A 26,634-nucleotide genomic window follows, 5' to 3' on the forward strand; every position below is an offset into this window, starting at 1 on the left:
TATCGACAAGCATGACTTTATCTCATCGTTTTGGTCCCTTGATGTTAATTATTTTATTTTTATGTGAAAAATATTATTTGCTTGATATGTACGAATAAAATATGCTAAAATTGGGTAGGAATATGATTTTTCTTCTGCCCTTTTTTCAGGCACTTTATCAAATTTTTATTAATCAGGAGTATTAAACTTTTTTATTTTTTGTTAGATAATAAAAGCAAACCAATCAATATTTCATATGTTCGTTTTTTTTCAGATACATAAAAATGTATGGTGCAATTCCTCAAGGTTACATGGACATATGTTTACAGGTTCACATTCATTATTTTTGACTGACTTAATGCATGAATCCATCTAAAAGCAAAATGCTTAAAAATCTTAAATATAAAATATTAAACAAAATATAAATTCTAGAGTGCTAAACGTACAAAAGAATACTATTTTCTGAAGGAATAACTGTGAATTTGCAACTGTTTTTGACAAAATAGTGTCCAAGAGATGCATATGATTACATACTTTTTGACAAGATTTAATTTGATTATTTATGTTGTTTTTTTCAGTTCTTTCTAAATACCATTTTCAACCGGTTCATAGTGTCTCTTTGCTTTGTAGAACCAAAGTTAGGGATTAGGAAAATGTACTTTGTAATAGATCCTTGTTATGTCAAATTATTGTTTTTTTTTATTCTGAACTAGAGTTATAGAAATTACATTTTACAAGCATGTTGCAAAAAATATATATATATTTGTGTTAATTCATTTAGCTGTGGTATTGTTTCAGTTGCATGTGTGTGGTCCTGGACCTCAGGGCTGTTGGCTCTGTTCTCAGAGCATCCTTTACTGTGGTCATTTTGTTCCCAGCACAATGTAACAACTGGGCATGAACCCAAACACTCCAAATACTGACACAAGCCAACAAGGCACATCGATGGAAGCATATGTTCGAGGTGGCAAGAGAAAGGATGAGGAGGCACAGATACATAGACAAACCTGTTTATATGATATATGAATTATAGAGGTACTTAAAAAAATCTCTCTATGCTGTATTCCAGATTTTATAATTTCACTGGCTGTTAGAGGACGTGGGTTAACGTGCTTGTAATCAGTTCAATGTACAGCGAGTATTTTAGAGGACTGGCAGTGTGCGGCCGCATATTTCTGCGCAGACATTATTTCTTCCGTCAGTTCCTCCTGGCAGAGATCTGAGTGTTTGACCTTTTTAAAATGCAAAGCAATTCTTCTACTCCACAGAGTGAATGGGGGGCTCATGACTGTGCTACTAAATTTGAAGGACTTAATGCAGTAACTTGCAGAGAGGGGAGAGCTGCTCTGCACCTGCCCAAGTCTCGACTTGGATATAGAGATACAATAACACCTCCAAGGGTTATGATAATCCCACGCCGTTCCACGTTTTACTTCATTCAAATGGAAAGTTCACTGAATCCTTGAATCAATCTCTTGTGCTCGCCCCTCGGTATTCACAGCCATGTGAAAAATAAACTGTCAATGCATCAACTCTTAGATTTCAGAAATAGCTTTTCACGAATCATCCAGTGTAATTTTAATTCCAAATCTTTAAAAGGAATAAAGTATGACACATTAAAATTCATATCTTGATAATTAATGCTTTAACAATTTGCATTTGCAATGTAAAATGTACTTTTATTAATAACCCAATTATTAAATGTGTGCATCTTTTTCTTTCGACATTTGCTTCAACCATAATATCTTCAAAGACTTCCTCAAACCCATATTTCTCGAACGTTTTCACCTTTAATCTGACTTATTTGTTGCCAGTTTGTTTGACTGCTTTTAACATCCTGTTTTTGCTTCCTCCTACAGCAGGAAATAGAAAACTGTGAATGGTTTCGTGAACTGTTCAATCAGTTTCCAGGTCTGACTAAATCATAGATATGGTTAGAAAGCAGGAAGTTCTGCAGTCACATCTAAAAATAACAACAGTCTCCCCCACAGAGGGCTGCTTACCGCTGGTGCAAAACAGCATTTGAGCGAAACGGAATTTAAGTCAAATGTCACTTTGTTTTAGCTGCACTTGTCTCGAACAATTAGAAGGCTGTGTCAGAAGTGATTAACTTCCCTTGTTGGCATATGTGTAACCAGATTTCCTGAATTAATGGCCCGCTCTTCTTCGTGTACAAAAGGCGATGTAGAAAAGAAAGATCCCAGGGCTGTTTAGTCAGGCTCCTGATTGGAGAAGATTTATGCATTTCACCTAACAGTATGATGCAGATGCTGGGGAGCGGTGCAGATGGAGATAAGAGCTTATGAAGCACTGATGAAACACTCGGTAAGGTTACACAAAAGTGGCAATTCAGACTACACAATAACTCTAAAAACAGCCGTTTAAAAAAAAAAAAAGTCTTCATTTTATGTAAAATGTGCTTAAATCTATTAACTTACCAAATATAGTACATTCATCCACCTTAAAAAAATAGTTTTATAAAACTAAGTACTGAAAAGTGCCTCATCACACAAGCTATGTTTAAAAATGCCTTGTATATTATGTAGCTAGATCACTGTATCATTTTGGTTTTGTTAAAAAAAAAAATACAATTCCATGAGAGTTATAAAAGTTTACCTAAATGTTAATTCATGTTTCTAATTTCAACAATTCTATAATACTTTTATTAACGAAATAGGAGTTCTTATATGAAAAAAAACTGTTGCTTTTTGCCTGAGAAAAACAAAAAAAAAATGCATTGAATTGAAAATTGATTAACTTTTTAACACCTGAGGTGTCGCCAGTGATGCTTGAACACAAAGTCTGTAATATACTGGAATTTAGCCGCTTTTCTCCCTCAGAATCTGCGGGAATTACGCTGATCGTGTTAACAATTAATTAAAAAACTACAGTAAATCAAAGAGCACAAACGTTGGAGCTCTGGCATTTAACTGATTGAGTTTGATAACCAGCTTTAGTCTTTTACCAATTTTCCTCAAGCTTTTATGAGAAAAAGAATACAAATATATTTTTTTCAATTTAAAAACATTTATTAGACCAGGGGGCTCAAACTGGCGGCCCGCGGGCCATTCATTTGCGGCCCTCAAGTCGATATTTTGCGGCCCCCGCCTTAACATGGGAGTTCAATGTTTACTAAGCAATATCTCCTTCTGCATGTTTCAGCTTTATGCTTAAAACTTTGCATTTGCTATTGTCGTTTGATCTGGTCGTCAGAAAAGTCCTTAGCAACAGTTGCTAGCATCGTCAGCTTGATTTACGGATAAATAATGCTTAGTGGTACAAAGACATGAACAAATGTTCAAAAAAATTGTTTAGCAGACATAGACAATGGACTATATGAATGAAAAACATATTTTTGGCACAAATGGACCCCCATACAGCCCAGCCAGCCCCAGATTTTAGCAGCCCAAGGTAAATTGAGTTTGAGAACCCTGATTTAGACCAAAGACAATCATTTTGACTTTACTCTGGCTTTTAATCAAGGCTGCCGCGGCAATTTCTACAAATTCGTTGCGATTTCCTTTACATAAACAATGCATTATTAATTCATCTGCTCTTGCATAAACTATTATCGTGTTATGTCTCTGGTGGCACATTGAAACAGACTGCTGCTTGTAGGGCTTGTGTTTACAACCAGCCTAATGCAATTGTTCTCGCTACCTACACACAAATTAAAATGCAAAATGTATCTGAGGTTGAGGGAGAAAAAAATACTTTCAGGAATTTAATTTAGGGCAGATGTTTGTGGACGATTCGTGGCTGCAAGGTGGACCGGACTGCAGCAAAAAACAAAAAGTTCTACACATATGTACAGTGCAGGGACTCACGAATGTTCGCAGGCCAACTCTTATCTCAGATGAGCAAACTCCTGGAGTAATGGGAATGTTCTCAGGATATTATCTAGTCCTCTGTGGAAATGAGATAGCCAGTCACCTTTATCACCGCCCTCAGACTCTGGACAGCCCCTGACCGTTCCTACAACACAAACCACAAAACGGGAATCCAGCCAGCTGGATGCTAGAAAACAGAAGCCCGTCAGAGATAGGGGGAAATCTTAAGCAAAGTGACTGACAGACATAACATGATTTCATCAAGCTACAGGTTGACTTGAAATTTGTTTTTGGGAATTTACTTTTTGTGCAGTTTTGTGATAGTTTAAAAGGAGGAGAGAGAAAAAAAATCCAAGCTCTTGGGGTCTTATTAAAAAGACACAAGAAAATCAAGAATGCAAGAAATTTGTTATAATTGGCAAACGAATAAACAGAAAGAAAAATCGTTGAAATCTAACCACCACATCTCCATAGCAACTCTCTTTCAAGTCACATCTTTAATGAATAGGTAATGGACAAAATGCAAAATGCACAATCTGGTAATGCCAAAGCAGATATCAAAGCCAACACTAGGACAAAAAAAGTTGATTTTTGCTAAACAACAAAGCAATTTTGCTGCACACAATATAACATGTCAAAACAGAGTTGCAGCCTTTTTTTTTTTTTTTGTGTAAAGAAAACACACATAACGTACCATGGCAACACAAATCTTCCTTGTTGTTTTGACTGTCTGGCAAATCCGCCTCTTGTTTTTAAAGCCTTCCTTTTTCTTTTTTTCCCCCTCTCTAACAGGTGCAAAACCTCTCAACTCAACACATCAAAGAGGCACATGCACCTGCAAATAAATCACAGCAACTGGGAAGAATCCAGACTAAAGCCCGCTAACAAAAAAAAAGAGGTAGTATTCAAAGTGTCTGATTTAATATTCATGAGGTGTAAGGCTTTGGTGGTTGAATGCTTGTTTACTGATACGTGTCTTTTGTCCTTGAGAGAAGGCTTGATATTCTACCACAGAAACTGTATTCAACATATCCTTGCATTACAAACGGTGCTTGTTGATTTCCTCTTTTTTGGAAAACTGTGAACCCTCGCTCATCATCTAAGAGGGCTGGAGGGTTTTTGATCACAGAGTCCTTGAGTTTACACTTCTTTATGGACCATCCTGTTTTCGGATGAACCCCAGAAATGTGTGTAAAAACAGCATAAATCATGATTTACAGCTCCAGAGGTTATGTTTGTGGTGATGAGAGCAATCGTGTCAAAATAAAATCACAGAACGGGAAAAGGGGAATTAAAGGAGAAGCTGTAAGATTTATTTCTTAAAAGAAAAACAAATCCACAAGGATGAGCTAATTACAACAGTAGAATGCATGATTGTGAGAAAAGCCCATTTCCCCAGTGACTACTTACTGACATGAAGCAGCTGGTCCAGATGTACTCTGGAGAAAACATCAGCTTTGCAGAAAGAAAATGTCTTTTTTTCTGCTTAAAACATGTCGTCTATTATCATCTTTTAGTTCATCTTCAAATACAAACCAACTTTTTTTTTTTTATCCTGAAACAAACCCACTGTTTGTCAAACCCAGATGATTTCAAACGGTCTAATTGAATTGGTTCCTGTTGGTTTATGGTGGATTAAAATATCTGGACTCTTTTATGATTATATATTTTTTCCCCACTCCCTCCAAACACGCACATTACACGCTTGATTTGATTATTACACTGCTGCACAACTTGACGACTCAGAGGATTAACAGTCCCATTGATAACTCCTTAAAAATCTGCTGCCCCCAACTGGAGAGAGCAAGAAATACAACCAGGAGGTAGTCGTGCCCTTTTTTTTATTACAAAAGTTGCATGTAAAATGTGCAAATTTAAGTCAATATCAAATAGTAATTGATCATCAAATAAAACACAATGGAAAGATTAGATTTGAAATGAATGTGTAAAAGTGTTTCTAGTATTAATTTCCAATAATCTTTGATTTTATACAGAAAATGAATGAGATAAACATTGAACATTAAACAATACTTTAGGTGTCTTATTATTTTAGATAATTTTATCTTTTTTCTCTAAATTTGTGTTTTTTCCCCCAAGGTACTTCAACCCATTGGTGCAATTGGCGCAAAACTCAATAAATAAACAATTAATAATCACAGTTCTGAAACTAAAAACTCCAAGATATTTTTTTTTATATATACATTAATTTAAAATAAAAAAATAAGTATGTTTTTTTTCCAGATTACATATTGTTTCTTCCTCTTAAGGGTGGATTACCAAAAGCATTTCTAATATTTCTTTCCAATATTCCTGGATCTTAGACAGAAAATGAAAGAGATAAACAATGAAATGGAGATTAAACAAGATCAGATCACTTTATTTTCAATCTGAGAAAATTTCAAATCTGTCAAATTAAAATTAATCAACTGTCTTCTAAAGACTATTCTATTTTGTCTTAAATGTGAACTATAATTTCATAAAAACATGAAAAAATGTTGTCTTTTAGCTCGGTTTCTAAAAGAATTAATTTGTTACTATCATTCTGTTAACTACAACAACTGAGTTTCCGTTAAACTATCTAAATTTTACTCAACAATAGATGGAGAAACATGGTTTAGTCCATTTAGGATCTTGAAATAAAGAAAACACAACTTTAAATGAGCAAAAAAATAAACATTTTAACCTAACTCAATGCATTTGCATATGCAATAGGCTTTAAATGATTTTTGTGGATCTCAAAAAAACACGCAGTTTTTAGTTTATTCATCTTAATAATTTTAAATAAAGTTTGAGGTGTTAAAGTGCATTAAATCACTGAAAAGAACTGTTTTAATCGTTTAAGCATCTCCTGCATCACCTCTAAGTCTTAAGACACATTACATTTTACTTATATGATTAATCTCCCGTCTCTGATAGAAATAAAACAGACATAATTATATTTAAACAGCTTTCTGATTAAATTCATTGCTGCTGAGAAGCTTGGTGGACATTTTCACTTGTAGAGTCTCTAAATCGACCTGCCCAAACTACATGAACTGCTGCCTGTTCAGACTCGTGCTCGTGGTTTTAGGGGAACCTCCTGCGTTTGTTATTTAACATTCACTCCTTCCATCTCTCTGCTTACAGCTTTATGCCTGCAATTCTCTCTGCAGTCGTCGTCCTCAAGCAGAAGAGTCTGAACATCTCCTGAAGTTCACCAAAACTAGAAAGAAAACATTTCTTACAAAGACATAAGGTGATAATGGATGTGAGATTTTCATAACATCCTGTGTTTACCATTATTACTAACATATGAAAAAGCCTCTGGGATTCTGTGAAATCTAACCTAAAAAAAAACAGCAATCTAAAATCTTGAAGGATAATTTGGCTTCCTAGAAGGTGTAAAATCTTTCAAACCACTTAGCAAAGATGTGGAAAAACCACCATGTCAAGTTGTGGACACACACTTGCCAAGTGTTGTGTTAAGTTTAAAGCCTGAGGCTCCGATGTGTTAAACTGATGTAGTATAATACCAGTGTTTGCACAAGTTTCTCCAGGACTAATCTTAATTTTATCTGAAAATGGGTGCAAACTGCAAAAGGGGTAAAAAAGTTTTCAGTTTTAATTTGATATTGAAATAATAAAAACTGTTTCAAATGTTGAAGGATTCAGTTTTCTGCCATCAACAATTCTGACTTAATTCCTTTAAGAAACAAATTTATATCTCACTATATGGAGAACAATATATTTACAGTATATCTCATATATGGAGACAATATTTATCAGTATATTGAAATATATATATATCAAACCATTACCGTTTTCTTATATTGAAATATACCAATCCATTTATTGTAACATATTGCTCTATATACGGAAATATGCTTTATAATATGTTAAAAAATAGGTTGACTGACATATTGGGATATATTTATTAATATATTGGCATATCTACATATATATTTTTTTCGTATATTGCAATATATTTTTGTTTTGTAAGGGTTTTGTAGCATGCAGCTCCAATGTTTGCATTTTAAAGCTAATTAGAGATAAAAGCTAAGAGCAAAATTACCTTAAATGTTAGTTTAAATTGGTGTGGAACTAGAATTCAGACTGGAACAGAAATGTTTGAAAAAGAAATGCCTTTCTGAAAAACAGTAATTGTCTATTGATTTAACACTGAAAATAAAACTGTTTATTTTTTAAATACACCCATAAAAAATAATTTCAGAGAAATTTGGGCCACAGTGGAAAGTGAGGTTGCATTTTGGCCTTAATATTATAAAAATGGGAAAAAAACATTTTTTTAATTCTAACATGAAAATAAATTACATTTTATAATGGCAAGAGAAGAACTCCTGAACCAGAAAATAATGTTTTTAATTATTGCCCACTCTAATTTTATCAAATATTTCTGCATTAACTTAATAATATTAATGCTAAAATAAATTTAAGGTAACAGTTTATGGATATATTTGAATTTCTAAGTATACTATATACTCGGCACATTTAAGATAATGCATACAAGCCTGTTTCTAGGTCATGGGTGGGGAAACTATTGAGTCTGGCCCGTCAAAATGGGATAAAGTCTATTGATGACCCTAATTAGTGTTTTATTTTCCCTGTAATCCTGGTGTAAATGGTGCTCTACAAATACACTGACCATTGTTTAGGTTCAGAAACTTGCTTGCATGTGATTACTTATTTTTCTGACATTTATAAATGTTTTCCGAGTCATCTTTCTGATCATTCACATCAATATGAATGCAGCATTTCTCTAAATTTGCATTTTTTTCCCTAAGAAACATCAACCCATTGGGGAAATTGGCATTAAAACAAAAACAAAAATCACAGTTTGAGCTAAAAACTCCAAAATGTCATTTTTGAAAATATATATATTATTTTTCAATCAAAAATAAAGCGTGTTTTAGTTCAGATTACATGTTATTTCTTATCTTAAAAGGTGGATTACCAAAACACTCCGTATATCTGCTCCAGATGCAGCCTTTCTTTCAAATGATAGAATCCTCACTGGCCCGAGAGTCAGAGTTTGCTGCTCCAGATCGAATGAAACGTCAAAAAAATTTAAATATAATGTGGTTCTGACCAAATATATATATATATATATATATATATATATATATATTAAAACATATTTCTAAACATTAGATTTCCAAAAACTAAATTGAAATATGTTAAATTAAATTATTTTCTTGGCTTTCATGGAACCATTTAATGAAAATAAAACAGGAGACATTTATTTGTTTAGTGACATATTCAATATATTTATTGTATTAACAAAAAACATTGATCTGCAAATTAAATTGTTATTTATACTTCTGTTATTTCAATTAATCCACAAATCAAAGTGGGCTTTCCCCACATTCTTGTAGAGATGTTAGACTTTTGCTGCAGCTGAGGTGCGGCTGTAGTCCTTTGTGTATATCCAATGGGTCAACGGTGACTGCAAACAAGACAAAAATAAGTGGCGTGTTACATATTTCTATAAGAAATTCTCAGTTATGATGATTTCTTTGTGGGATCTTAAACTCATCAAGCAAATCATCCAAAAATGAGAAAAGGATTTTATTTTCAAGAGGTCAAATGTTTCTTAATACACTGCAGTTCATTTTTTTCAATCAGTGACGTCAACAAATGTGAAACTTTGAAGTAACCAGAATTCATTTTTCATTTTTGCTCACTATCAAGTGAACATTTGACAAAGGAAACATTTATTTGAAATAGAATTGTTACCCTGAATGACAGATGATGGAGTTTCCCTTCCAACTTTTAAAGACCGTCTTGCTGCTGATACGCGCTCCTTTCCCTTCTCCCTCTGGAGCTGCTTCTTCAGATGTTTGGCCACTTTTTGCCACCTGGAAAAAGCCAGAAATCCACTTTTTTTTGTTTTATATAATAAAATCTTTTCATTTGAATATTTCTCACATCTTACCGCTCGTGTGTATCGTTGTATTTATTCAGTCTGTCTGCTTCCTCCCTCCTCCCCTGAATCCATCGCTCCATCAGTCGCTCTCCATCTTCCTGAGCCTGGGCCAGTGCTTCCTTCAGTCTTTTCTGCTCCGACCGTAGGGCTTGTATGTCTTTGGACTGACTCTCTATGGTAAACTCAAATTCGGAGAGATTCGCCTTCAAGTTGTGGCTCTCTTTAGTCAAGGTGAGGGCTTCTCGGCGGTACTGAGACACCCTAGAAGAGTTGATTGATAATTAGGATTAAAGTGAAACTGATCATCTTTTAATCTATTATGAAAGCGTTCTTAGTGTTTGTTAATTATTGTTATTATATTTAAATTCTGCATATTAAGAAGGACACAACAACTTCAACACAAGTTTTTTTTTCCTTGTCTGTGGGTGATGATCAATAGCCTGACATTACCGAGACTGCCAGTGCTGAAGTTCAGCATCTTTCAGATACAAGATGGAGGTCAGATCTGACACTGTTTGAGACAACTGTGAAGACAAAAGAATTGATTAAATTAAAGGAGGTTATCACCAGTTTAAAGGTTGCTTTCAGCATACAACAAAGTAAACAGGTGCTGCTGCACATATGACCGTTCTGAGCATGCCCGGAATACCACAAGTATGTGCAGCTTTACACAAATATGTGAAACATGTCAAGTCTGTTTAATATTGGGGTCAACATGGAGAAACTCGCCTTGTTTGCCAGGTGTTCACTTTCCCTCAGCTGGAGAAGGAGTCTGTTATTGCTCTCCACATCAATTCCACCTCTTTACAACAAAAATCAGAAAGGAGAACTAAAATAATGTTAAATGAGTGTTTAATCAAAGAATAATGGACAGTATTTCTGACCTTTTACGGTAAACATCATCCAAAATCTGCGTGCGAACTTCAAAATGTTCTTCCAGACGAGACACTAGAAGACAAACAAATGCAATGCAATGCAAATACAAGGATGATACACAAATTCACTAAACTTACAGCTTGAGAAAACGCCAACAAATGGAAGTTTTTCCTTTAGGTCTCTTTGCTGAAGTTGAGCAAGTACGTGATTGCGCCAGCTGCCCATTTTAATGCACACACTGACAACTATTCTTCATCAAACAAAAGGGGCCAGAGCAGACCAAACAATAGTAAAACCCTGAATCAGTCACTGCAGTTTCTTAGCTCCTCCCATGAAGCTTGACATTCCCCTAGTGGGCATGTCACAGACCACCCTAGGACCAATTACATTTTCAAACAAGGCTTAAGAAAAAAATGTTTTCCTCTTTCTTTTAAATATTAAATGAAATTTAAATTAAAATCCAGCAAAATTAAAAAAAAAGGCTTTGCATGTGTCTCATCCAAGATTCTCTTTTATTAATATTATGTTTAGATGATATAAACAGAAAATGTGGATTTTTTTAAATCAATTATCCCGAATTAACAAAATTTTAATGTCCTGCAAAATATAGTAAAATATAAAAATATGTGATTATTGTAAGTCCTTTAAAAAATGTTTTATTGATGTTCTGTGATTAATGTTCTGTAATTTATCATAAAAGTATAAATGCCAAAATAAAATAGTGATAAATATCGTCGAGCCTGTGCTTGAAATGCAAAAAAATAAAAATAAACATTAAAAAATACATCAACGACCCTCAACTTTAAATACTTCCGGTTCAACTTTTTTTTTTACGTTTTTACGTGAAACACTTTTTAAATGTATAATTTTACGCTCCAAAATATTTTTAGCAATATATTTAAAAATAAAATTGAAATATTTTCCACTTTAAAAGTAAAAATATAACGAATGTTGCATTTGACACTTGGCCGAAACCGGAAGTTATTGAATGCTGTCTGCTAAGAAGCGACTTGTATACACAAGACAGGCAGAACGGCACAAGTCGTGGTTCACTTGAGCGAAAATAGTAGGTAAAGTTAGAAATTATGCAATAATATTACTCTAGATTATATATAAATAACCAGGTGTTTTATTTGTGCCGACTTATTTTTCTACCATTGCTAATTATTGGTGCTGTTTAGCCTCGCAAGCTCTGGAACTATCTAGAAAGATCCCTCACTTTGCTGCTAAATTTGTGCTACAGGCTGATCATCAAGTCGGCGGACAGCGACACACTTGCTTACACAAAATACATATTTGTAATGTAGCTGTTAGCTATTTTGATTCGCTAATGTCAGCGCGAATTAAGTTTTGTTAAAGAAAAAAAAATGAGCTCAGCAGCTGGTGACAGAAATCCTGGGACACTACTGGATAATGTAAAAGAAGACGTTGGAAGTCCTGTCTGCGCAGAGGATTGCAGCAAACGGGTAACAAAAATGATTAACTATTGTTGTTAATATTAATATTTTGCACTAACTAGCAATTCATTTTTTTATTTGGGTTAATTATGCAGCTATTAGACCTTAATACACATTTGTCCCATAAGTAGTCATGGAAAAACATACTAAGATTTGTCATTAACAGGTTCTGTCTCTCCCATTTAATCAAAAATACTGATAATTTTGTTCTCCTGCCTCACTAGGATCCCACTATGTACTTTGGAAATGGAGAAGTAAAGAGCAGTGCTGTGGTCAAGTACTCTGCCGCTCCCCCCAGCACTTATGCCCTCCCCGAGGAGAAGACGGACCTGAAGATGCCTCCTGCCAACTGGCTGAGGGAAAACCCCCAGCTTGGCAGTGCTGTTTTAGGCTCCAGCAGCAAAAGCAAGCCCTTTTCCAGGTCTGTCAGCTACTGTTTAAAGATCAGATCACAAATGAACTTAAGATTTTGTGATTATGATACGTTGGGAGGTCCAGATTACAACAAGCTGGATAAATATCGAAACATTTTATGTATTTGTTTGATCCTAATTTACAAAGATCTTATTTTTTTTCCCTTTTCAACAACATGTAAGCATTTTGGAAACAATATCATTGATCCAATTCCTTCTCTTTTTTCATTTTAGTTTTGGAATTGCCTATGACTTCATTGATTGTATTGGAAATGGTGTTGATGTGGTGTCAGACTCTGAGGTTTGTGGACTTTTTTTAAGTTGTTTACTTTTCTGACATTTTAACACTCTGTTGACTTTATTTTTGGGCTCTGTCATTCTCAGAACATCAAGAAACTGTTGAAGATTCCCTACAGCAAGTCCCATGTTAGCATGGCAGTTCACCGTGTTGGAAGAACGCTGCTTGTAGATGAGCTGGATATTCAGGAGCTTTTTAGAAGATCCTCTCAGGTAAAGTTGATGGTGAATCACTTTTCTTAATTCTTCTTCTTTTTTAAAAAAAAAAAAAACACTGATGATTTTTTATGCAACATTCAGACAGGAGACTGGACATGGCTCAAAGAGTTTTACCAGCGTCTAAACGATCAAAAATGGCAGCGGAAGAAAAAAAGTAAAGAGCACTGGTATCAAAAAGCCATCCTGTCGAAGTTCCTCTACTACAGGTGAGCTTAGGACTGTATGTGATATGATTTAATATAATTTTCAAAATGTGTTTCATAATCAGTCCAACAACCAGCCATTTTTTCCTTTTTTCTGCAGCATAAATGGCGATGGGGCTGCAGAGCCCGTGTTAGACAACATGAACGAGGGGGACGATGACAAAAACGCTGAAGAGTGCAGCTCTTCATGGCCCGCAACTTTTACCAGCCCATCAGATGCTCAAGAGTCAGAAATTCCCGAACAGGTAGTTGTGGAGCTTAATAAGTCAAAAAGCTGATTTCACACAGATGTCTAATTTGAATTTATAGCAAAAAAATAGAGATTTTTTTTAATTCAATGACACATTGCAAAAAAAAAAAAAAAGTTCAACTAAAAGTGTGATTTTTTTTTTTTTTTTAATACTCAGGAAGGTGTTTCTGCGGACAGAAAGTTTGCTCTGGGCCAGGTGACATCTGTATTAAAAGAGCAAAACCTTCCCACCCTCTTCAATGAAGGGGAGAACAGCCAGGTAACAACGTTCTATTCAGTTTCAAGAATTTCACCACAATTTAAAAAAGTATTAAATGTTCTTATAATTATCAAATAAATGAAATATAAGTCTTGCATTTGCCAAATTTTGCTTTAATAATCTACTCATGATGTTAAATGACAACTCCAGCCACAAGATGGCAGTGTTGCCTGATAGTATGAGCTTACAAAATACTGCTATTACCAGAAGTTTACATAGAACAACACAATGTGATATAAGAAGCACCTCCAAGGGTTATTTATATGAGACAAAATCATAAATGTGATTTATTTTTTACTTAAGCTTTAAATTTTATTCGGATCAGCACACTCGTGTACTAGATTTGCTTTATTGGTCGCATATTTTTATCATGTGACGTGATAAAAAAATAGTAATCGGTTGTGATAGGGAAGGATGGGGGCGAACAATCAAACCTTGTGTTACTGATTACTGCTCTTGTGTAAAATTAGTTCTGTGCAAGTTTTGATGACCCACATTCTTTGCAGGGTTTAAGGAATGACTTTGTGCGAAACATCATGTGGACTTTTGAGGACATCCACATGCTGGTTGGATCCAACATGCCAATATTTGGAGGCGGGCGATACCCCGCAGTCAGTCTGAAGCTGAGGTTTTAATCATAATTCCTTCCAAAATCTACAGTTTTAGGGGAGATTTATTTTATACGTATTCTAATTGTACTTATTTTTCCTTTTTCTTTTTGAAATGGTTTGATTTGTTTTTCAGGGAAAGCAATAAACCGATCAACATTCTCACAGGAATCGACTACTGGCTGGACAACCTGATGTGCAACGTACCAGAACTGGTTATGTGTTTTCATGTCAATGGCATCGTTCAGGTAAATTTCAATGTTTTAACTTTCAACTTTTAATGTTTTAAACATTTTAAATGATGTTATATTTCCAAATCACATAGAAGTCTTGTGCCTTTACAGAGAGATCATTTTGATTATTCTGAAAATTATTTTTTTTTACATTTTAACTAGAAGAAACACATGAAGATTGTTTCTGTCTTCATTTGAAAAGATATAAATTCCTGGTATCAATGACACCTATTAGCAAAATATTAAAATGCAGTTCTCTGTATTTTTTTTTTTTTACAGAAATATGAAATGATTAAAACTGAGGACATTCCTCACCTGGAGAATTCCACTTTTTCCACAAGAGTTGTGAAAGACATCGCCCAGAATATTCTCTCCTTCCTGAAGTCCAACTGCACCAAAGAGGGTCACACTTACTGGCTTTTCAAAGGTCAGAAAAACAGTTTTCATGTAATTGATGCTTGTTGTTTTTACAATCTGATGATGTTTTTCATTCTGAACCCACAGCGAGTGGGAGTGACATTGTGAAGCTTTACGACCTGACCACTCTGTGTGAGGAAGCCGAGGAGGAGAAGTACCAGAATCCCTTCACTCTTCCTGTCGCAGTGCTGCTCTACAAGTGAGTGTTTTCGAGTGTCTCTCCTTTCCTAGACCACAAAAATCCCAACGGAGTTATTCAATATTAAATAAACCTTTTCATGTCTGAGATACATTTTCTGTTTGTGGTGCAGGGTGGCCAGCAACCTGATGCTGAAGACGAGGCAAAACAGAAAGCACTACGGCACAGTCAGAACTCTGCTCCTCAACTGTGTCAAACTCCTTGATCAGGAGAGACATCCTCAGGTAACTTATAGTACATTTTACCCTTATCCTAAACAGAAAAAAAAGTCTAAACTTAAAAAAAAAAAAATCTGAGTTGTATGCTTCTTTTCCCAGATCATCGCGTCAGCTTACTACATGCTGTCAGAGCTGTTCCAGCTCAACGAGCCTTCTGAAGGCGATGGAGGGGAGTCTTTGAGGGCTGGTGGCTTGGAGGACAGCTACAGCGATGAAGACAGGGAGGAGGAGGAGGAGGAGGATCTCACCGAGGACAGCGACGAGAACAGCTCCTTCAGTGACGGCTCCAAGCTTCAGGACGATAGCAAAGCAGTGGCTGTGATCCGCTCTGTAGGGGAGCTGTCCGTCCCTGAGAAATACAAATCCACTCACCAGATCAGAGTGAGTGACCGCTTTAGGAGCCATTCTCAACAGGAAATGCACTCATTAAAGTGATGACTGTCTGTGAGCAGGATGTGAGCAGTTTGCATTATTCAGCAATAACTGATGAATTATCTTAGATTAAAAACCTCTACTGTATTCCTTTGAAGTGATGACAGGTTAAAAATGTTCAATTGCTGCCATTGACTGCAAATGAGAACTGGACCAAGTGAGTATGATGTCACGCATTGACACCCTGCCAGCAAGGCCAGGTGGGCCCCATATGGTTTAAAGTGCAGAAAATGTGGGCCCCAATTGGGTTTGTCCACAGTTTCCGTGGTGGCCCCACCTCTGTTTGCCCACATTGGCTTAAGTTTGGATTCAGTGGGTAGCTCGCTAGCTTGGTACGACGGGGCTTGCTAGCTCAATACAGCAGAGCTCAATCCAGCGTAGCTCGCTACAGAGAAGCTCACTAGCTTGCTACAGCAACGTTTGCTAGCTCAATGCAGCGTAGTTTGCAAGCTTGCTACAGCGAAGCTCCCTAGCTCGATACAGCAGAGCTTGCTAGTATGCTATAGTGGAGCTTGCTAGCTTGCTACAGCGGCGCTTGCTAGCTCCCTAGCATGGTACAGCAGAGCTCACTAGCTCAATACAGCAGAGCTCGCTAGCATGCAGCAGTGGAACTCGCTAGCATGCTTCAGCAGAGCTTGATACAGCAGAGCTTGCTAGCTTGATACAGCAGGGCTCGCTAGGATGCTATAGTAGAGCTTGCTAGCTCGCTAGCTCGCTACATTGGCGCTTGCTAGTTCCCTAGCATGCTACAGCAGAGTTCACTAGCTCAATACAGCAGAGCTTGCTAGCATGCTACAGCGGAGCTTGCTAGCTCCCTAGCATGGTACAGCAGAGCTCACTAGCTCAATACAGCAGAGCTCGCTAGCATGCAGCAGTGGAACTCGCTAGCATGCTTCAGCAGAGCTTGATACAGCAGAGCTTGCTAGCTTGATACAGCAGGGCTCGCTAGGATGCTATAGTAGAGCTTGCTAGCTCGCTAGCTCGCTACATTGGCGCTTGCTAGTTCCCTAGCATGCTACAGCAGAGTTCACTAGCTCAATACAGCAGAGCTTGCTAGCATGCTACAGCGGAGCTTCCTACCTTGCTATATTGGAACTTGCTACAGCTGAGCTCGCTAGCATGCTACAGCGGAGCTTGATACAGCAGAGCTTGCTAGCATGCTACAGCGGAGCTTGATACAGCAGAGCTTGCTAGCACTCTACGCTGTCCACCAGGCAGCTGGCTAGTGTAGCAAGCCAACCCACTGAGTGTCCACTTAATGGCGACGCCAGTAAATAGTGAATTGTCGGAGCCAACATTTCCATGGCAACCACTTTCGCCAATCAGGAGTGAGCTTGTTAAAAGTCAACACCCCACCAATTGAAAGTGGACTCAGGAGAATCTGTCAGTCGAGTGCTTTGAATGTTTGACATGAGGCTACATACTATATGTCATAAAAGTAATTAGGATTAGCACACAGCGAACACATTCGCTGTGGCGACCCCTGATGGGAAAAGCCGAAAGGAAAAGAAGAAGAAGCAAGAACACATTAAAAAAGTAGAGCAAGAATTGTTATTCTGACTAATATGATGACTGAGTTATAGCTGTTTATTTGTCAATACAATTCTATGGGATTTTGGTGCCACTTCCTGTTTGGTCAATCCAGTTCTCATATGTATAGTCAATGGTTGCCACCTTATTATTTTTTTTCTATTAAAGATCATATGCTTATATTTTGAAATAGCTATTGATTTAACTGCATTTACTTCAGTCTGTGTGCTAAAACCCTGTTGTGTTGCTTCACGTTTGAAGGATTCAGTAAGGAGTAAAAATGGGACATTTTTGTACCTGTGAGATGCAAATGTTGCTAATAAATGTGTGGGTTTTTTTTTTTGTGCAGCCAAGTGGATCCTTCCCCGTCTCTCAAGACAAGGAGGAGCGGTGCAGACACATCCTGAGCTACGTGCTGATGGCAAGTTCATCTGTCTCGTTATACAAGTCACTTCTTTAGGATGAAAGGAGAGAGTACAGAAAGAGTGGTGTGGGATGTAAATTCACATAAATGTCCGTGCTGTGACTCATAGGGGTTGAAGGCAGTAGATGGCAGCATCAAGAGGGAGAGCGATCTCCCCGCCGCAGATCCAAACACACCCATTCCCCTCAAATACGAGGACGGCGCCTCGGCCGCAGAGAAAGGCCTTTCCCTCCTGCTTGAAAGAGGTCAGTCTATCAGTGTTTCACGGCAGATTTCACTAAACTAAAGCTGACACTCGTTTTTTTTTTTTTTGTTTAATTTCTTTTTTTTTTTGAAGCAGCAGGGCCTGTGCAGGCAGACCTGAAGCACCCGACACGCTCGGGGATGATCCCCGGCTCCTGGCAGCACCACATGAAGATGCAGTTGTTCCTCAAAGCCTCCAAGGCCTACTACGTCCTGTCGGACGCCGCCACCAACCTGCTGAAGTACGGCCGAGCCCTGCGCTACATCAAGCTGTCCATGCAGTGCTATGGTGAGGACATCCTGCTAGTTAGTTAGTATTATTACAGTATTTAGCCACCAATTGTCCAAGTTCTTCACATTTAAAATATGATAGAAGCTTGTAATTTTCATCATAGATATAACTCAACTCTGAAAGAAAAAATGACAAAAAAACATTAATTCTTTCTTTTACATGGATCAGTCATCCTGATGCCTTTGCTGAAAAACAGTCCCAAAGCATGATGCTTCCACCCCCATGCTTTACAGTAGGTTTGGTGTTCTTTGGATGTAACTCAGCATTCTTTCTCCTCCAGAGAAAGGTGCCTTATATATAGATAACCAGTTCAAACAGGTGCCAATAATACAAGTGGAGGAAAGAGGATCCTCTTACAGAAAAAGTAACAGATCTATGAAAGCCTTTAATCTTGCTTGTATGTAGGTGACCAAATACTTATTTTCCACCATCATTTGCAAATAAATTCTTTAAAAATCAAACAATGTGATTTTTCTGGATTTTTTTTCTCATTTATACTTTTTTGCCTCACTGTATGCAACAAACAATACTTTTATGCTGAATGTTTCCAGTTTCACAATGAACAAAATACCTGATTCCATCTTTGATTTTTGTCCCAGACGCTTACTGTTCAGTGAATGGAACCCTAAGCCCACGAGTGCTGCAGCTCCACAGTCAGTGCCTGTCTCTGTGCGGCGACATCCAGCTGATGCTGGCCCAGAACGCCAACAACCGGGCGGCTTACCTGGAGGAATACAGCTATCAGACTAAAGATGATCAGGAAATCCTGCACAGCCTGCACAGAGAGAGCAGCTGCCAGGGTCAGTCCTACACTGTGGCCCCTTTCCACTGCTGGTTTTTGTAAAGCAAAATGATGTGGTTATATAAAAGTACAGTGAGATATAACCCTTAAAAAATGTTTTTTTTTTTTTTTTTATTAAAATGTGTATTATCTGCCCTCTAGCATTCAACATGGTGACTGACCTGGCCATGGACCCGGAGTATCAGCTGTTTGTGAGCAGCAAATGTTACGAAGCAGCTCACGATCTGCTCATCTCTGAGGCCCTGAAAGAGGAAAACTCTGATCAGCTGCCGCAGCTCCTCAAAAGGCTGGGAAACATCCGTAATGAGATGGGAGTCTTCTACATGAATCAAGCTGCGGCCTTGCAAACAGAGAAAGAAAGTACGTTAGCATCCTTTTTTTTATTATTTTAATTCATAAAACCTTTTAACAGTAGTTTTTTTTCGGTCTTAGTGAAAAAGCCGGTGTCCACAGCGGAGCAGGAGTTGTGGAAGAAGAGTTTTTCCTTCTTCGAGAAAGGAATCGGGGACTTTGAGGCCATCGGGGACAAAACCAACACGGCGCTGTTGCTGTGTAACACGGGCCGGCTGATGAGAATCTGCGCTCAGGCCCACTGCACCGTCATGGCCGACGAGAGCCGAGGAGAGTTCTCTCCAGAGGAGGCGCTTTACTACAACAAGGTGCCTTTTTCAAACCCAAATCACTGAATTTCCAGCATGCTGACAGTTTGTTTTAATACACTTTTGCTATTTCAGGCTATTGACTATTACCTGAGCGCCATGAGATCACTGGGGAGCAGAGAGATCCACCCTGCGGTCTGGGACAGTGTGAACTGGGAGCTGTCCACCACATATTTCACTCTGGCTACACTTCTGCAGGACTTTGCTCCGTTATCCAGAAAGGCCCAGGAGCAGGTGAGTTAGACCGTTTCTCTGACCTATTTAGTCTAATAAAAAGACAAATTTTAGACACAGAAATTGAATTACATCATACAGCTACAGAATTAAAAATACAACATATAAATAAAATGCAAAATAAAAAGTACAAAATAAAAGTTTTCTAACTTTTTAAAACTGAGAATCAATAAGCAGAAGCTTTTTCAGACCCACTTTTAATTATTTAAAATGTTATCATTTAGTAATACTAATTATTTTAATAAATGTCATCAACCTTTGAGTATATTTTAAGTGTTATTTAATATCTGCTTTTTTTAAATAGAGCTTTCCCCTTAAATAATATTTACATTTACTGTGTCCCAAAGAGACGAAACATCCCTGATTTTAAGGAAGGAATCTTCATAGATGATCATTTTTTTTATGTTAATTTTACCTCAAGTAAGAAAAATTTTATTAACGTTAACGCTGCAGGGAGCAAGTCTTTTTTCTGAAATGACCAAATCATGAATGAAAAAACAAGATGAACGACTCTTTTCAATATCTATTTCAAAATCATTACAAAAGTTTGACAAAATAATGAATTTTAAATTAATATAATTTGTATGAGTGTATCTATGTGTAAATGAGTGAAATTGAAATAAGGTAGTTAAAAAACAACTAAATGAAATAATTTGACATTATTAATTTGGATAAGTAAAAACTGCAATGTGGTCTCAAAGATTCTCAAAGTGGCTCAAAGCTTTGCTTGAAATTGACTTCTTTTGACACATTTACAGCAATCTAGCATGTAATTAAAAAAATGTTTATTAGTGTTACTAAAGAAAATGAGTAAAATGTGAAAACACTAAAGAGATTTTTAAGAGGAAACCCAAAGAAAATAACTGAAATAAAAAAAAAACTAACTTTAAAGCTTTCAGAGAATCTCCTTTTGAACTTCAAAGCTGTGTTTGCCTTCCAGCCAATCCGTGGTGAGCAGACGTCTTCAGAGGCTGCGGAAGATTCTCGTTCCTTTTGAAAATATGAAACCGCTTTGGAGAAATAGAATCAAGTTTTTTTAGTTATTTCTCTGAGTGATCAGTGATATTTCTTTGTGGTGTTCTGAAAAATAAAAAATCAAGACAATCATGACAAACAAGTACTGTGTAATGCTTGAAGGGAGTTTAAATGTTTCAAATTTCAATCCTGCATAAAATAGTCAAAATAACACTACAGATTAGTAAAGTTAAAGGGTAACCAAACCCTAGATCAACTTTTTGGTTGTTGACATCTATAAATGGGGCTTTAAAAGTGTTGTCTGTTGGTTATTAGTTATTTTTTTGACAAATTAAAATAAACTTGTATATTGTAATAAGCTTAAATTCATGAAAATATATCAGAAACCGTCTGTGTGCTGCCACCTACAGGTTGAAACGAGGTATTGCAGTTGAATTTTGTGATTGGTCAACTGGTGTAAGTCTCAGAAGTTTGACGTCATCATCCTCTGAGCTCCAGTATAAAAGCCCCGCCCATCTTTGATTCTGTTATGTTAGCTTATTGTTAGCTTAGCTACATTTTACTTATTATCGCTTTCTTAATTGTGAGATTAAATAATTATGTTAACTGAAATAGAGTTGGAGGCCAAAATTGTGTTTTTAGCATTTGTCCCATGATGGAGGACACATAAAAAATAGGCTTAAAATTGCATTTCTTAGGTTTTTTTTACATTCAGCATCAACATGTCAACATTCAGCATTCACTTTAGTGTTTTTATCTCCTCCTGTGGTATTTTCTCTTTCTTCGACTCAGGAATGTCAAAGAATTTCTCAGTCAGAAGGGGTTTGTGGCCCGCCCAGCACATTTTTCTCATTACAAAAAAGTTCTTTTTTTAAACTGCATTTTTCATTTGAATAAACAAATACTCAGAAATGCTTTTTTTAACCTTTATTTCCTTTATATGTGTCCTCCATCATCAGAGAAATGCTGCAACATGGAAAAAAAAGCCAAAAACACAATTGTCATCTTTAAATAAAACATAACTGAAGACATTGAAGCACTTTTAATCAATCACTCACCTTCAATCTCCATTTTCTTCCTCATTTGTGTAACAGAAACGATCTGCCACTTTTCCCGTTCTTAAAAATACCTTCCATTTGTATCAGTTCTTTTTTGAAGTATAATTAGAATTCTGTTTTTTTTTCCCCTCAAGATTGAGCGAGAAGTGACAGAAGCCATGATAAAATCCCTCAAATACTGCGACCTGCAGACCGAATCCGCCCGCCAGCCGCTCTACCAGTACAGAGCGGCCACCATCCATCACCGCCTGGCCTCAATGTACCACAGCTGCTTTCGCAACCAGGTGGGACACCCCCTCCTTTAGGCTCTAGATTAATACTTTTTTTGTTACATTTGGAAATTTGGATACCTAAAAGTAAAAAAATAAACATACTTTTGTAATAATTTATTGTGAAAGCATAGAAAAAAATGAAAATAACATGAAGAGAGATTCTTTTTCTGTGACTAAAAACTGAAGTTGTGTATTATCTGTTCTCTATAATAAAAGATTTCAGCTGTTTTCTTTTTGTAAATGTGTTCTGATTTCCTGTGTGTCGTGCTGCAGGTGGGAGATGAACACTCGAGGAAACAACACCGCAGCCTGGCGGAGCTTCACTACAGCAAAGCCGTGTCTTTGTTCCTCAGCCTCAGAGAGGCTCCCTGTGAGCTGCTCCGCACTTTACTGGAGAGAGTGGCTTTTGCTGAGTTTACCATGGCAGGTGAGCAAGTCATGATAAAAGGGCAATCATGATGTGAAGACTGTTTTTTTTAAGTCTGCGAGAGCTTTCTGCAATAATGTTGTTTCCAAAAGGTCAGAGCAGCAGCATGACTAAGCTGAAGAGCTTGACCGGAGCGATGGAGATCATGACCGAAGCGCACCACGCTTTCAGGCTGATCCAGAAAGAGCTGCTGGAAAAGGAGGAGGAAGTAGGTTTCTAAAATATATATTTATATTTTCAGTTATGTGCTCTGTCCTTCATTTTATTTTCTTTTTTTGGTATTTTAGTCAAGTGAACCTGCTGCTTCTGAATCCCCAATCGGTTCTGATATGGCCGCCGCGGCGGGACTCGACCTTCCAGAGGTCACCAGGTTAATCGGCGTGTTTGAGCCGAGTTTCTGTTTCCTGCTGCTGCAGATCATCAAACTGATGACGACAGTGAAGAGGAAACCGAGGTGAGCAGCAGCTGGACGCCGCCGCAGCTTTTGTTTGGTCACATATCCCAAAATGCCACTGGAATGCAAGTTTTTCTGCAAATTCAGCTGGTGTCCCATTTGTAATCAGGAGGTCCATTTTTACTAGGGCTGTGGATCATTGCTTAGGTGGCGATCCGATTCAATTACGAATCAAGCTCAACGATTCACGGATCGAACCACGATTCTTACTTTTTAATGTTTATTGCTATGTGTATGTCTATTTACTGGATGGATGAAAATTGAAATTAATTGTATTTAATCATCATTTATACCTTTATTTAGAACACGAGATCAGAATGAACAAAACTGATTAAAAAAACACAAAGATTCAGATAGAAAGAAATTTTGTTTGTCATTTTAAACTTTTTTTTTTCAATCTTCTGGTTCAGCAGTAAAACAACATAAAAGGATAAAATTCACTGCTGTTGTGGATCATTTAGCAACAAAACCTCAAAATGTTCTCAACAGTTTTCTTCAATATTTGACGTTCTAAGCATTACATATTGGTGCAGAACCCATATTAAAAAAGTTTTTTTTTTTTTTCGCAGCAGAATCAGCTGATTCACGTTGAGGCTGCGTTTCTTCAGAATAAGCTGGAGTTTCGTTAATTACGTCAAATGTTGAAGAGTTATCATATCCAAAAGAATGTAAACACTAGAGCTAAATCTCCGATGTTAAAGCTAATTCATTTTTTTATAAGTCACGTCTGTGAGCAGAACTTCAGTCTCAGTTTCTGAACAGAAAAAAGCTCACTGGTTAAAAGGAAAAGTTAAAATTTCAGCTTTGGGCACTTGACGTTTTCAGTGACTAGTTCAGGCCCACGGGCCGGATCCCGCCCACCTCCATGTTCAGTCCAGCCCCCTGAACAATATCATAGACGCTTGAAGATTCCAAGTTTTTTCTTTCTCTTACAAGGTAGATCACCAAAACTCTTCCTGCATCTTCTCCTGGTTCGGCCCTTCAATTGAATTTTAGAAACCTTGTGGCTCACAAGTTAAAAGTTTGTCCTCCTTTTGACTACGTAGATCAAAGGGTAGAAAAAGAGATTCAATATGGCCGCTCCATGCGATGATTTTCCTTAAGAGATTTTTTTTTTAAGAGATTGTCCCATCGAGCTTTATCGACTTCTACGCTACCCAGCCGCTGGGTGGACAGCTTGGTAAGCTAGCGATCGCCACTACCCAAAACTAGCAATGTCTAATGCTAATGCTAACTGCTAACTATTGTTTCTCACTGGCAGTTAGCTGCCTGGCAGCCCAGAAAGTGCTGTTGTGTGGTGCACAATCGCTCAAGCTTAAAATATTTTTCTTATTTTCATCAAGACAATAATAAAAAAGATCCGCCAGGTTTTTTTTTATTTTTATTTCCCCCTAAACCCCAACTACTCACTCAACATCATCCATGTTTTCCATGATGTAGCAACAAACGAATTCCAGCTATAAGCAGTAAATGTGACGTGCGTGATTCTGACACGCCTCTGCAAAGTTTGACCAGAACTCTTGATTCTGATTACAGCAACAAGGACGAGGAGATGCTAAAAACGTACAAGAACGTTTACTCAAAGCTGCTGCGTGCAGACAAGAGCGCGCCTCTCCTGGACCGCATCCAGCTCTACATGGATCTCCTGCAGCAGCTGACCCCACAAACAGGAAGTGACGGCGCCAATAAACAGGAAGAATAAGAACAAATGCTCCAACATCATCAAATAACGGGGATAAACTCAGGTGACAAAAAGTTTTTCAAACTAATTTCACCTCCTACGCCTTTGAAACCAGCGGAAGTTTTAGACAACAGGGTTTGAAAAATGTCTATTTTTCTGCAGAGATTAAAAAAATTCTTTATTACACTTTTATGGGGTTATACAAGAACTTTTTTTTTCTTTTTCAATAATTACATTTTAACTCTACCAAACATCTGTTTCTTAAAGATTATGGGTTTATGATTTAAAAGTTTCAAACATAAATGCTGTGACTTCAGTATCTAACGATTGCAGACGTGAATTAACGGCTTTTTTTGTGCAATAGTTGAGCAACATTCAATGCAAACTTGTGAGACGTGTGTGTTTAGGATGTGTAAATGTTCATATCAGCTTCGTTTGCTGTGAATTTTCTTCTTTTTTTCATTTTATATGCCTTTTTTTCTTTGTTCTTTTCATAAATCTTAAACAATAAAGACAAAATTGTTATAAAACTTTGTAAAATGTATTTTTTTTCTTTAAAAGAAATGATAGATAACCTAAAATATAAAAATTGATTGAAAATAAACACAAGAAAGGATTTAAATCTCATAAGATACATTTGTATATTTTAAACAAATTCAGTAAATATGAAGCCAGTTGAAAATTTTCTTTTATTTTCATATATTAGTTCAATAATCAAAATAAAAACAAGTGATTGAATCTAAAGTGAACCGTGAGCTCAGAGTGATTTCACTCCTGGAGGTTCTCCTGGTCACTGAACGACGCAGCGCTCCGACGGCGGCTCCTGCCGTTGCTCCTCCTGTGACGGACGCTTCTCCTCCCCGCACTCCGAATCGGCGTGATTGAAAAGGTTTTGGAGGATTTCTTTGCTCTCACTTGGCGGCAGGTTATAAAAAAAGTACTGAGGCGTCATCTGAATAAACCTGGAATGGAAAAGAAAAGAATGAATAAAAAGACATTTGTTTGTAGCCGAGTAAAAATAAGAGTAAGTTTTAAAAGTAAGGGTTACTTAAATAGCATTTATTTATTTTTAATTAGTTTAATTAAGTTAATACATTTATGGATGAAGTGCACCTTAAGTAAGATGAACTTTAAAGGTTTTTACATCCCTATTGACATCAAGAAGCATTTTTTACTCTACTTTTCTTCCAGATTTCAAACTAAGCTTTAGTAAAAACTTTTCTTATTGCTCAGTTTATTTTATGACTTCAAAACACTTATTATCTTATGCTGCACTAAAAGAACAAGTAGCAATTCAGGGTGGAGTTGCTAAATATATTTATATTCTTTACATACTGGATCATAAACCAATGAATTCACATTTCTGTTTAGACTAACAGTAGTAGTAAGTAGAAAAAAGTATCCTGGTTCACCAAATCTAAGGTATGTCGAGAAAAAATGTCATTTTCGTCTCACGTTGTTTAAAACCATTCTTAGGAGGGATCCTGTGTGGCACAGGGAGGCTTTTATTTTGAAAGGAAGTCATGCGATTCTGCCATAAGTAAAAAACTATTTCACATTTTAAGAAAATGCTAGCTTCTATTTATATTTTTGTTTTTATTTCTGCCAAAAAATACATATAATTAATATTTAGTATAAAAATGAAAGAATGCAAAGCAAATTTTGCTTAATAAAAAAATTAAATATAAAACATTAGCTTTAATTTTTTTTAATGTAGCTCTTTTTTTACCATGTGTGGTGCCATAGCAAATGCATTTCTCCACATAATAT

General features: G+C 36.7%; 3 protein-coding genes across 5 annotated transcripts in view; 1 reads left to right on the plus strand and 2 right to left on the minus strand.

Annotated features, from left to right (window-relative positions):
- Positions 1–9,071: 9,071 nt before the first annotated feature.
- si:ch1073-143l10.2 (uncharacterized protein LOC565165 homolog) lies at positions 9,072–10,979 on the minus strand. 2 transcript variants are annotated; one of them, XM_024297388.2, is made up of 7 exons: positions 10,746–10,979; positions 10,617–10,680; positions 10,462–10,534; positions 10,183–10,256; positions 9,742–9,993; positions 9,543–9,685; positions 9,072–9,252 (listed from the first exon to the last, which is right to left on the minus strand). In XM_024297388.2, the coding sequence occupies exons 1-7, from the start codon at positions 10,831–10,833 to the stop codon at positions 9,152–9,154; spliced, it is 795 nt and encodes a 264-aa protein (XP_024153156.1). In that variant the 5' UTR covers positions 10,834–10,979; the 3' UTR covers positions 9,072–9,151. The 2 variants fall into 2 exon arrangements, with proteins under 2 accessions (XP_024153156.1, XP_024153157.1); XM_024297389.2 differs by having other exon boundaries at positions 9,076–9,252; positions 9,543–9,664.
- Positions 10,980–11,603: 624 nt separating this feature from the next.
- edrf1 (erythroid differentiation regulatory factor 1) lies at positions 11,604–25,394 on the plus strand. 2 transcript variants are annotated; one of them, XM_024297384.2, is made up of 26 exons: positions 11,604–11,674; positions 11,852–12,074; positions 12,290–12,486; positions 12,713–12,779; positions 12,863–12,988; positions 13,076–13,200; positions 13,298–13,442; positions 13,605–13,706; positions 14,213–14,334; positions 14,451–14,562; positions 14,827–14,974; positions 15,052–15,163; positions 15,276–15,387; positions 15,481–15,762; positions 17,693–17,764; positions 17,877–18,012; positions 18,105–18,299; positions 18,902–19,102; positions 19,246–19,464; positions 19,537–19,763; positions 19,839–19,997; positions 22,165–22,314; positions 22,576–22,729; positions 22,822–22,937; positions 23,017–23,183; positions 24,720–25,394. In XM_024297384.2, exons 2-26 carry the CDS (start codon positions 11,976–11,978, stop codon positions 24,883–24,885), a joined length of 3,711 nt encoding a protein of 1,236 aa, XP_024153152.1. In that variant the 5' UTR covers positions 11,604–11,674; positions 11,852–11,975; the 3' UTR covers positions 24,886–25,394. The 2 variants fall into 2 exon arrangements, with proteins under 2 accessions (XP_024153152.1, XP_024153154.1); XM_024297386.2 differs by having other exon boundaries at positions 11,636–12,074; positions 18,108–18,299.
- A 145-nt stretch (positions 25,395–25,539) lies between these two features.
- dhx32b (DEAH (Asp-Glu-Ala-His) box polypeptide 32b) overlaps positions 25,540–26,634 on the minus strand; it is a 12,699-nt gene continuing 11,604 nt past the window's right edge. The window contains exon 11 of the mRNA XM_024296531.2: positions 25,540–25,826. Within this exon, the coding sequence (XP_024152299.1) occupies positions 25,655–25,826 (172 nt within the window). The 3' untranslated portion in view covers positions 25,540–25,654. The remainder of the gene's footprint in view (positions 25,827–26,634) is intronic.

The sequence above is a fragment of the Oryzias melastigma genome, linkage group LG15 (assembly GCF_002922805.2).
Source record: "Oryzias melastigma strain HK-1 linkage group LG15, ASM292280v2, whole genome shotgun sequence".
Lineage (NCBI taxonomy): Eukaryota > Metazoa > Chordata > Actinopteri > Beloniformes > Adrianichthyidae > Oryzias > Oryzias melastigma.

What these genes read in the sequence shown, in the direction of transcription:
- si:ch1073-143l10.2 (XM_024297388.2), bottom strand. Translation starts at nt 10,833, where the DNA reads ATGGGCAGCTGGCGCAATCACGTACTTGCTCAACTTCAGCAAAGAGAC. An exon ending in TGTTGGCGTTTTCTCAAGCT is followed by an intron (nt 10,681 to 10,745) that starts GTAAGTTTAGTG and finishes TTTGTCTTCTAG; the next exon opens with TGTCTCGTCTGGAAGAACAT. An exon ending in TCCATCATCTGTCATTCAGG is followed by an intron (nt 9,253 to 9,542) that starts GTAACAATTCTA and finishes TCTTGTTTGCAG; the next exon opens with TCACCGTTGACCCATTGGAT.
- edrf1 (XM_024297384.2), top strand. Translation starts at nt 11,976, where the DNA reads ATGAGCTCAGCAGCTGGTGACAGAAATCCTGGGACACTACTGGATAAT. An exon ending in ATGTGGTGTCAGACTCTGAG is followed by an intron (nt 12,780 to 12,862) that starts GTTTGTGGACTT and finishes TGTCATTCTCAG; the next exon opens with AACATCAAGAAACTGTTGAA. An exon ending in CTTGCAAACAGAGAAAGAAA is followed by an intron (nt 19,465 to 19,536) that starts GTACGTTAGCAT and finishes TTTCGGTCTTAG; the next exon opens with TGAAAAAGCCGGTGTCCACA.